The sequence below is a fragment of the Pelophylax lessonae genome (assembly GCF_965119305.1).
Source record: "Pelophylax lessonae genome assembly, chromosome: 5".
In the NCBI taxonomy this organism is placed as follows: domain Eukaryota; kingdom Metazoa; phylum Chordata; class Amphibia; order Anura; family Ranidae; genus Pelophylax; species Pelophylax lessonae.
Window position 1 is genome coordinate 374,541,784 of NC_138772.1, and position 12,615 is coordinate 374,554,398.

Consider the following 12,615-nt stretch of genomic DNA (forward strand, 5'->3'; position numbering starts at 1 on the left):
ACACGCAAACGCCAGGGACGCAATTGTCCAGCAGGGGCACAGTTCTGGAGGATGAGGAGGATGAGGAGGAGGAGGAGCTGGAGGAGGAGATGGAACCATGTTCACAGCAGGGTGGCACCCAGGCCAGCTCATGGCCATCACTGGTGCGTGGCTGGGGGGATACAGAGGACACGGACGATACACCTCCCACAGAGGACAGCCTTTCGTTGCCTCTGGGCAGCCTGGCACACATGAGCGATTACATGCTGCAGTGTCTCCACAACGACCGTAGAGTTGCCCACATTCTAACTTGTGCTGATTACTGGGTGGCCACGCTGCTGGATCCCCGTTACAAGGACAACGTACCGTCCTTAATTCACTCACTGGAGCGCGATCGCAAGATGCGCGAGTACAAGCGCACGCTGGTAGACGCCATGCTGCTGGCATTCCCATCTGACAGCGGGGCCACAGTGGAAGCACAAGGCAGAGGAGGAGGAGGTCGCCAACGCAACCAGGGCACCGCCAGCACCTCAGAAGGCAGGGTTAGCATGGCCGAAATGTGGAAAAGCTTTGTCAGCACGCCACAACAAACAGCAGCACCAGCAGCTCAGATGGAACGTCTTAGCAGGAGGCAGCATTTTACCAACATGGTGGAGCAGTATGTGTGCACACGCCTACATGTAGTGAATGACGGGTCTGCCCCCTTCAACTTCTGGGTCTCCAAATTGGGCACATGGCTTGAGCTTGCCCTTTACGCCTTGGAGGTGCTGGCGTGCCCTGCAGCCAGTGTATTATCTGAACGGGTATTTAGCACGGCTGGGGGCGTTATAACAGACAAGCGCAGCCGCCTGTCCAGAGACAATGTGGACAAGCTCACGTTCATTAAAATGAACCAGGCATGGATCCCACGGGACTTTTCCGTACCTTATGCAGAATAGCAATGGATACCGACCTTACCCACCCATTGTTCCATTTTTGCTCTTTCTCACTCTTTTGGGGTGTACCCTCATTTAAAATTTGTGAAAAGAAGCAGTGTTGGCTACCTCGTCCTCCTCCTCAGGGCCAGATTAATGTAGGGGCTATTGGAGCTGCAGCTCCAGGCCCCTACCTTTTATATAGGCCCCGGGTTGGCCATATTCACTGTTACCGCTCTTCTGTCACTTGTAAACACAGAAGTCTGGCTTCTATGCTCGCTTCCCCAGGCAGCACCCTCAGAACCTCCCCACACAGCGTGAAGGCCGGACAAGGAGGGACAGTTGGCGATGCATGGATGTGTTTATGGGCTTCAGAGACAGCATCCCATGTTGAATTAGGCATGCATGGCTGCACCCTTCCTCCTCTAGGTGCATGGCAAGGCACGGCCCTTAAGGCCCTTCAAAATCCTCAGCACCAAGCCCATGATGCTGTTAATCCGGCCCTGGTCCTCCTCCACCGCCGCTTCCACCTACACCGCCCATAGGTGTGCGCAGCCTATTGCATTAAGGTGTGCACCCCAAAGTTGAAATACACATGCATGTGTTTGCCAGCAGGGAGAGTAATGTATCGGGGCCATGTACCTGTAGGCAAGGAGAAATAGAGCAGAGCAGGTCCCAGGGAGATCTTTCCCATCTCCTCACTGGCAATGCTATGTGCCCTAGGTGATTAGGGTGTGCCCAGGCACACCCAGCACACCCTGTGCGCACGCCTATGTCACCGCCACATCCACCACCACCTCAACCTCCCTCCTACTCCATATGGGCCTCGTCCTTCAGAGATGAAGAAGAACATTGTTTTATTTTTCTGTTTTTTTTTTGTTGTTTTAAGTTATTTCCCTATCCACATTTGTTTGCAGAGCACTTGCCATGCTCTTAATTACGTTTTGCTGCCATTTGCAGCACTCTAGCCCTTTCCTTTGGTGTTTTAGAGCCATTTTAGTGCCTTAAAGTTCGGGTCCCCATTGACTTCAATGGGGTTCGGTGTCCGGGAAAAGTTCGGTAAAAGTCCGGGACACGGACCCGGACTTTTTTTTAAAGTTCGGCCGAACCCGTCGAACACGGACATCTAGGTGTTCGCTCAACCCTAGAGATAACCAATTATAAAACATATAAACTTTATTTTATGACATAGTAAACCCTTAAAGTTCAAAATATCGACATAGACATACACAGAACTCAATCAGTTCAAAAAGGCATATTACAGTGTGTAACACATGATCAGCTACTGTTCACAGAGGAAGTGCATGCAGGATTAACAAGTTTCGCTTTTCAATGCTTCGTCAGAATCCATGCCAGGAATGTATATATCAGACTTTATGTCGATATTTTTAACTTTAAGATTTTACTATGTCATAAAATAAAATGTATATGTTTTATAATTGGTTCTCTCTTGGTTTTCAACCTATGGCACATTTAATGTCCCTTATCTTACTCCCCACATTCATATTTGGTGTGGGCAGTTGAGATAAATTTTTTTAATCTATGCATATCATATCTTCACTTGACAGCCTTCTACCTGTCTTTCTATCTATGCCTAGATTCCCTGGTAAATTCTTTGGTTTAGGGTACACATGCAAAGCCTTACAGCCTGATATTTAATTAATTTAAATGATTGTGCAAATTGTCATGTATCCTAATCTGAAGAAAATCTTGCCTATATGAGGAGCGATCACTAGTGGATGCTACCAGTTCAGCTGCAAAGAGTTAGGCCTGCAGCATTTCTTTAATGCTATTCCTATGTATAGTAAGGTCATAAATAACCAAATGTCATCTGTCCATTGACACCATATGTAGATTCCTCATATGAGAATAGCTTGCAAGAGTTGTAGATAATGTAATTTCTTTGTGCAAGAAATTCAGACTTGTTCCACGTATGCAATTTTGGATGCAGATTACTACATTTTTTTGTATATATTCTTTATTTATTAAAGATTTATATAAAACAATAACAGAAAAGTACATATACACAGCCCAATCACTCATCCTGCAATGTTTATCACTTGGAGTGTTGTGATGACATATCATTTTGGATATGGTAGGACTACTATTATTGTCTACTCTACAATCTAGATGTTATGTTGCTGTGCTGAGCATCTGCTTCTTAGCCCTTCCTCTCATTCCATCCCTGAAGTGCAGAAGCTAGCCCACCTCTTCCTACCTCCTGTACAGGTGTAGGTGTATGTAGAGGCAGGGATAAATTAGAACCTTCTACACTACCAGGAAATGTCAAAGCTTTGATTATAAAAATGGTCAAGCATTCTCCCTTGACTGGAAGGTTTAAAAGATTGCTTTTTGGCATGTTAAGGCATATCTGGGTGTCTGCGCTTTATACCTACTGCGGTATTCCCCTTACCCCATGGCAGAGGCTCTTTAAGAAACAGGAATTCTCTACCACAAATGGTAGTAACTGCGGGGAGTATGGCTACTTTTAAAAGACTCTTGGATGTACATCTCAAGGATCAAAACATTCAGGGGTATGTGAAATGATTACGGCCAAACACACCTACACAGGTTGAACTGGATGGAATATTGTCTTTATTCAACCTCAACTACTATGTAACTATGTAACTATGTAGGAAATCCTTGCAAATAAGTAAAGTGTTTTAAAGTGAATTTCCAGTAAGGAATACAATAATGGTGATTTAAAAATTACACGTTGTCTCACGTTTTATAATTTGCTTCACATTTGAATGCAAACTATGATTTATGTATAAAATTCTATATTTTGTAAATTCACTTCTCTGCATAGCTAAAGGTAAATAAGCAGCCATTTTTTCCTCAAAACTGTGCTATTGATTAAATTTTACAGAGCGCAAATTAAATGAACTGACCAAACTAAAGTGTATATTTTTTGTTTTGGATACAGCATGATATGTCCCCATTTGATTTTCCATTATGCATATATTTAACTGAAATGTAAATTGCACATTTTATGATCAATTTGCCAAAGCACTCAAATGATTTTTAAGCATTAGATTACAAGCATGTGGCTTTAACTGTCAATTTATGGATTTCAATACACACATTCTTTTTAGTAAATCAAAATAATTCTTGTACTTTGCTTATTGTTGAAAGAGATATATAATGGAGGCATTGATGTTATTTTACCTGGTAAATCCATCTTTTCAATCAGCTTATTTTAATTGCCTCTCAGGGTACATTAAGGTTTTAAGAGTATCATAGCTGCCTGTATTGTGTTGATTTCATCATATTTCTGCACAAAGAGTATTAACCAACTGATATATTTTTTCTAGCATGTGCAAATCATAAGTGCCTTTGATAAAGATCCTGTAATCGGCCATCAGTTCTATTATATGATACCTCCTGAAGAAATCAGCGATGCAAACTTTACTCTCATAGATAACACAGGTAATTACTGCCATCTACTCAATTATGTGTGTACCTATTTCCATATGAATGTATTGCAATACAGTATACTGGGGAAGATATACAAAACTGAGGAGAAATAACCTTTTAAGCTGCGTCGGTGTATACCTCTTATAATTTTTAGCAGGGCTGGATCTAGGGTGCTGAGGAGGGCAACCCCCCCCCCCCCCAAGATGTTATTGCCCCCCAGTGGCATGATGTTCCCTATCACAAACAATGTTAATTGATATTTTGCCAGCAGCAGCATCATTGCTGGTCCTGGGAGTTTCTGTTCTGGCTGGGAGCTGGAGGCAGGTGCAATGTGCTGTGATGATCCTATTATCCATTATCTCTCTCACAGGGATCCTGGCAGTAAGATAATGAGAGACACGGGATCAGCACTGTGCTATATAAACAGGACTGAGCAGAGGGAAACTGTGCTCCTCCTTTACTATCCTTGCTGTGTATGCCCTGCCCACACTCCACCCCCATACAGTGCACACACAGCAGTGAGAGGGTTTGCTGTATGTGTACTGTATGTGCAGAGGCCAAATTGGACTGCATAGGCAGTACAAGAAGTAGTTGTAGATCCTGGATGGCTGAGTCTGAGTAGGTAATTGGTGAGTGCAGACATACTAAACCCCCCTCTTCCCCTTGATATTTGTCCCTCCCTCTACTGTTCTGACTGAAAAAGAACTGCCACTTCTCTGACAGCAATCCATGCATAGATTGGATTGTTATGGGGGCACACATAGAAAAGGAGGAGCCAAGAGCACTGGTGGGGTACCCAAGAAGAGGAAGTTCAGGGCCGCTCTGTGCAAAAACCATTGCACAGAGCAGGCAAGTATAACATATTTATTATTTATTTATTTTATTACTTTTCTGAAATGTTTTTTTTTTTTTTTTTAATTTGCCTTAAACAGAAACAGATAGCAGTAGATTTTTATAGCTTGTATCTAACCCACTACTAATGTTTTACTGCATTGAAATCATGCAATTTTAATCACATTAATATATATGTAAATAGGTAACTATTACCAAAATGTTTAATTTATTGTGGAAACATGTATGAGCAATTTGGATTTAGCTGTTAATATAGTCAATTAATCTGATCTACAGTGAATTATAGAATAAGAAAAAAAAAATCAAAAACAAAGAATGAAAACATAACTAAATAAAAAATAAAATAACATAAAGAAAAATAATTTATATTAGTAAAAATTTATAGTAACAGTTGTTTGTCAATAGTATTGGGGTTCACTATGATGAAGATCCTTAGAATTTCTGCAGACACTTGATGGAGAAAAATTGTTGATGCTAGGAATCATTTGATAGAATTCTTAGTCTACCTAGAGAACTGTTCATATTTGCTTTAATGTACCATTTAGTATAAAGAAATGGTGTCATTGTTTAAAGAAACTTTTTGTAGAGTTAAAAGCTTGTGTTGATGGGTATAGTTTTTCAATATACAGCAAGGATTCCAGTTCCTTTTTCACCGTAGTTAGTTTTGGAGCAGTAGGTGATGTCCAGGATTTTAATATAGTCCTGTGGGCAATCAACAGACATAGTGAACACCATGATTGTATTGTAATTGCTGTTAAGGATGTTGATGAGGAGGAAGGGCTAAAACATCCAAAAATGGCAGATCATAGGATCCTTGTCAATTTGAATCCTCAATATAGTATGTATGTCATTTAGAATTTAGTCCCAAAAGGTAGATATCTTGGCACAGCTTCACATTCTATGAAGTAGTGTGGGTCGTGTGGTGCCACACCAAAAACATGTTGAGGCAGAGGGATCCGATTTATCAATCAAGAAGTGCATTAAAGCTCGATGTAGTAGCTTGAATTGTGTTCCCCTCCAATTTTCTCTAGCTATTAAACTGCAAATTGTTTGATACCCTCCACAAAGTTTATTATCTAACGCCTCATCTGGAAATTCCTTAGTCCAACCTTTCAATAGCAAATGTCTCTGTGATGCAGATAAATTATAGTTTTTTCAAGAGAAAAAGTCAGATATTGAGTATCATTGACCTTGTATTGCGTGGTCTATTAGAGATTGCTGAAATTTGTCTTTTTTTCTAACTATAACAAGACTTGATATTTTTAGGTAATTGATTGTAATAATATTTATGGTCTTTTGGTAGTTGAAATTCTGTAGATAACTCTCTAAAAGATTTTGTTTTGATGGTCCTTGATGATAAATGGACATTACTGTTTGTATTCCTTTTGCTCTCCGCACATTTGAAACTTCAGCAATCATTACACTATCCATTTTTGGGTTTCCATGCAAATGAAGATATTTAGAGATCCTCAATGGTTGTTTTAGATATCTCTTAATTGTACGCCATGCAACAAGGGTGTCCCATAAAAGTTGATTGTTTTGTAGCTTTTTAGGTAGAGATTTAGGGTTGCAAGGCAGTATAGCTGTGAGATTCAGTGGAGACACCATTGCTGCCTCTAGTGTCCTATTTCAGTAGTTAGAATTTTCTAACACCCAATCTATACCAATCCTCAAAACACATGCCAGATTATAGGTCCTAATGTTAGGAAGACCCAATCCTCCTTAACTCTTTGGGTGGTATAGCTTGGAAATAGAGATGCATGGTTTTTTGATTACCATAAAAAGGATGTTATGGCTTTGGTTACTGTTTTGATGACTGTATGTTTGAGTAAATGTGGGATGATCTGCATTGGATATAAAAGTTTAGCGAAGGAGACCATTCTAAAAAGACGATACCTCCCAAAAAGTGAGATTGGAGGACTCATCCATACTTTCAACTCTGATACAATTTCAGAAATAAGTTGTGGGTAATTCAAATAATATAGTGATGAAGGCTCTTTTCCTGTCTTTATCCCTAGGTATCTGATATATTGAGTAGCAATTTTAAATGGGGAAGTAAGCGCCCATAGTTTTGATTTTGATGTATTTAATGGCAACATTTCACTTTTAGAAAAAGGTATTTTGAAGCCTGTGCAGCCCTTAAAGGTATTAAAAAGGTCTTGTAGTATTGGCATATCCCTTATTAGATTTGAATTAAAAATAAGAACGTTGTCTACAAATAATACTGATTTAAGTGTTAAATAAATATTTTGATGCCCGACAAGATGGCAGAGTGGTTTATGAATCTAGACAGGGACTCAATTGCTAAGCTAAGCAATAATGGTGACAAAGGACAGCCTTGGCGGGTTCCTTTAGCTAAAGGGATAGTATCAGACATAAATCCTAAGTAATTATTTGAGCTTAGTAGGGGTGTGTGCTCTGCCATAGGCACGCAGAAGCACCGATTGGCCAGGGGGGAAGCCAATCAGCGGGTCCAGAGGACACAGTGTCCTTGGCCACCCGAGATCGCTTCCCATGGAGACAGAACGGGGGTCTGCCTATGTAAACAAGGCAGATCCCTGTTCTGTCAGAGATTAACTATTTAGGAACACAGGTCTCTGTGTTCATTCAGTGAGTCGATCCCCCATACAGTTAGAAAGCACTCCCTAGGAGCACATTTACCCCTTTGATCGCCCCTGGTGTTAACCCCTTCTCTGCCAGTGTCATTAGTATAGTAACAATACATATTTTTAGCACTGATTAATGTAGTAATGTTACTGATCCCCTCAAGAGTGTCAGTTAGGTGTCTGATCTGTCTGCTGCAATGTCGCAATCCTGCTAAAAATCACTGACCGCCGCCATTACTAGTAAAAAATAAATAAATAAATAAAAATGACATAAATCTATCCCCTAGTTTGCAGACAAGATAACTTTTGCGCAAACCAATCAATATACACTTATTGGGAATTTTTTAATCAAAAATATGTGGAAGAATACATATTGACCTAAATTGATGAAAAGAAATAGATTTTTTAATTGTTAATTTTTTTTTTTTATTGGGAATCTTTTTTTTAGATGAGGAAAAGACCCCGGGCAGATGAGGCCATTTATAGCGCTTGCCGGGGTAAACCAGGGGTTTACAGTGACCTGTCAATGTCCCAGGTTATGGAAGAGTAGGCTTATTGTTAAAGTGCTAGGTGCTATTAACCACTTGAGCCCCAGAATATTTTACCCCCTTCCTGACCAGGGCCTATTTTGCGATTCGTCACTGCGTGATTTTAACGCGGCCGTGCGACGCTGTACCTAAACGAATTTGACGTCCTTTTTTTTCCCACAAACAGAGCTTTCTTTTGGTTGTATTTGATCACCTGTGCGATTTTTTGATCATGCGCTATGAACAAAAAAAGAGCGTCAATTTTGCAAAAATAATATTTTTCACATTTTTTTATATGAAATTCCTCCCCCAAAAAAATTTAAAAATCAAAATTTTTTTAACATTTATTGCGTTTACTAACTAAGGGAAAGTTTTTTGTCATTTTTTGTTGTTTTTTTTTTTTTAACACGTAATGGCGGCGATCTGCGATTTTTTTTGCAGGACTGCGACATTGCGGCGGACAGATCGGACCCTTGACTGATATTTTTGACACTTTTGGGGGTACCAGTGACATTACTACAGTAATCAGTGCTATACATATGCACTGTTACTGTAAAATGACACTGGCAGTGAAGGGGTTAACTTTTTTGAGGGGGAGGGGTTGTGTGTGTCCCTAGGGGCGTGATTCTAACTGTGATTGGCTGTGGCTTGAGGTGTAGGAACAGTGATCAACGGTCCTACATAGTAGAACCATATGATCACTGTTCTTACACAGGGGAGAATGACAGGTGGCTTGTTTACATCAGCCGCCTGCCTTTCTCCCGCTCTAACGGATGATCGCGAGTGCCCGGCGGACATAGGGTCTGCTGGGCACACGCGCGGGGGGGTCCGTGACCGAGCGGGAGCGCGCCTCCGGCGGCGCGCGCTCGCTCCCCAGAGCCTCACAGGCTAGTGACGTACCCATACGTCACTTTGCCTGTGAGGGGCTGACCGCCGCAGTATATGAACTTGCGGTGGTCGGCAAGTGGTTAAATAAATAAATAGTGTGGATATATATCAAATATGTAGTAAACCTGAATGGATGGATGGTAATATAAATGGCATAAATAGCATAAAGTAGGATCAGATAAATACTGTCATATTAAAAACATTAATAGTGCTGCAGGTGCAAAAGTGCAAATATATAACATAAATTATAATCAATTGATAGGAAACAATGCTGGTGATTCAAGTGCAAATGCAAATGTGCAAATATTAGCAGTCCCAGTAAAAGTTCATTAATGACTATGGTGAAATTAATAAATAAATGAATCTTGGGTGCCAAATAGGTAAAGTGCAGGTGCTTAGGTGCTCAGTGCTGAATCCTCCAGTAATCCAATGCTGGTACTTGTGATGTCACCAAGAGGAAATAATAGGGGATTGCACTCACCAGATGTAGTGGGTCTTAAATACCATACGGTATTAAGACCTAACTGCGCTTGGTGGCCGCCAGAGCCAGGAAGGATACTGCTGGGCTTTATGGTACCACGGCAATCCGGGTTCCCTCTCCTGGTTACCTTAGGTCCTCAGGGTCCGGTAAAGGTCCGGTCAGGGTAAAAGAAAAATGGCTCCAGATAGTGCAGTATCATTAAAAACATTCTTTTAATATAATATACGTCAGTGTGCTGCTCCACCTCTGAAGACGTCATACGGACTGACGAAACGCGCGTCAGGTGGAACGCATGCTGCACACGTCATGGGAGCCCGAGTGGAACGCAAGCTTGTACTGCACAACGTCTATTATATTAAAGGAATCTTTTTAACGATACTGCACTAGTAGTCACGTAATGTTTTGAGGACTGTTTTCAGTACTACACTTCATTTGGGGTGATTTGCAGTTTATTTCATGAGACATTTTGAATATTGTCTCTGCGCTACTATTCTTTTATTCAATCTCAGTATCAAATATATTTGTTATTTGTTGAAGTAGCAGCAATATTGGTTTATATTATTACCAGCAGGGTGCTGGTGCTTCCTAAAGCGCGGAGATAGTTCTACAGTTTGGGCGTGAGGCTGAGGATTATTAGTTAATATTTATAAAGTAGTCAATATGAAATTTTTCAAACATTCACTGCAGGCAAGCCAGTCATTATCATTTCATCAGGTTGTCTGCAGTTCTTTGCTTCGATACTTTAAAGAAACAAATCCTCTAAAGTTCATCTCTGTTGAGAAAGCTAACTGCTTTTTGAATCCTAGAAGGCGTTTACACCTCTTCACCATCCCATGTTCAGTATGATGTATCCATAAAAGAGAGAGTCCACACGTGACATCTACTGCTGGATGGTCTTATTGGAAATCCTAGTAAGCTCCAAAAACAGTTATTGAAGAACCCTGTAATAATGGTTTTTACACATCCAGTAATAAACTAAAACTTAACTTGTAAACAATCAAACAATTAAAATTGACAAAAACAATATTATTCCACTTTATGTAAGTCAGCACAAAGATCAAAACAAAAATAGTGTGTGCGTATATCTGTCTATCTATCTGTCTTTCTTGTTATATTTAGTCATGTACTAAATTTGATTATGTTCTTTAGAGGCTCATGAAAATATCATCTAAGCACTATTAATTTTATTAAATATAAATATATAAATCATTGAAAATGGTCCCACTTTTTCTGGCTTTCCTGTCAGTAGCAATCAAAGCTAAAAGTTGTGCATGGTAACAAGCATGCAATCATACATCTAAGTTCTGCTAATTCTGTTTGATCTGTCCCCCGTGAACCCACTGACATATCTACTTTTAATTTAAAGAGACAATTATAATTTCCTGGGAAAATAAATATGTTCACAATGTATGATGGACAGCATTTTGGGGGAAGTAGAATAGTTTAGATTAAAATAACGATGAGATCAAATAAAATCCTTCAGATTTTTGGTTGCTGAATGCAAGTAAAAGTGTAAATGTAAACCAGAAAGAAAAGAGTTTCATATTACAGTTCTGACCTGATTACTTGTTGTTACAATTATACCCTATTCTTACTAGCGTATTTACATAACTTCAAATGGATTAAAATGTTATAAAATATAAAAGAATATATAAATGTGCAACAAGACCACTACTAATATAAGGAAAAGGCAACCACTTTTTTTTCTCAATCATTATGGAACAAGGTTACACTGTTAGGATACTGTTATCTTGGAATAAATCACCTGTTCATAGAAGGTCAAAAAACTTTGTTTGTAATGTAAAAATGCAGGTTTTATACTCACCTTACTGCTCTCTTACACCTATGGTGCCTAGCAATGGTGTTACTGCCCTGCTACCTTCAGTACAGTATATCCTGGTGATTTCAGAGCAGCCAATATGTCATGAGAAGATGCTTTTGCAATGGAGTGGAGTATCTTCTCATGAGATTTTTGCTGCTCTGCATTGCCCAGGAACTTCCTGGAAAAGCATTTATCATGCCCATAAATGGAAAGTAAGATGGGGATAAATTAAAGACCCTGTACCTCCGAATATGGGGGGGGGGGCATGTGTTTCCCTCCTTTTCCCCTTCATTTCAGGAAAATAAACAAGCTTCTAGTTTGGTTCAAACACAGTTTTTGAATATTGCTTATTCAGCAATTTTTCTGAATGCCAGAATTTCAGCCATTTCATCGGGTGCCAACCATCATATATAGTAGTGCTTTTTTCTCCTACTACTACTGTATATATAACAGCTTACTTCTTCCTCTGTCAAGGAATTAGTGGGTACAGACACCCACCGAATCCTTAGCAACAAACAACATCATCCGGCCCTCTTTATTTCCTGGCTTGAAATCCCCAACCATGAGGCAGCAATAATTTAAAAAAAAATGGACTGGGCCCAGGCCTCCTCCACGATGGCAGCGAAGGCTTCCATGTGCCCTCTTCCTCACGGTCAAAGCCGGTGGATAGCAACGGGGAAGAGGATAATGCTTTTGCACTTAGTGGATCTCCTGTTATTCCTCATTCGGGTATGTCACAAAAAACTTTTTCCATGAGATGGAAACAATGTTTCATTAAGCTCTCAAAACTACTTCTGAGCAGATCACTGATTGTCTATTGAGAGAAATCCGAGAGCTAGGTCAACGCCCCATAAACGATCAGGCCAAGATGGCTTCCCAGCCGCTTATTAGAAAAAGTTTGCAGGTAGCCTCACCCCCCCTATTGGAAAACGCCTTCAACACCTAAAATTCTTTTAGCAGTGACACACTGACAGCTATCAACTCAATGATACCCAAACCTAATACTTACACCACAGCTTAGTCCAACCACAGGCCTATCTCATTAATTAATATAGATATCAAACTTTTAGCTAAGATACTGGCCTGTAGGCTAAACCCCATTATTGGGAACTTGATCCACAAAGATCAA

General features: G+C 40.2%; 1 protein-coding gene across 1 annotated transcript in view; it reads left to right on the top strand.

Moving 5' to 3' along the window:
• LOC309556806 (cadherin-19-like) overlaps positions 1-12,615 on the top strand; it is a 200,829-nt gene that overhangs the window by 155,697 nt on the left and 32,517 nt on the right. Inside the window, exon 9 of the mRNA XM_082259323.1 lies at positions 4,208-4,322. Within this exon, the coding sequence (XP_082115449.1) occupies positions 4,208-4,322 (115 nt within the window). The remainder of the gene's footprint in view (positions 1-4,207; positions 4,323-12,615) is intronic.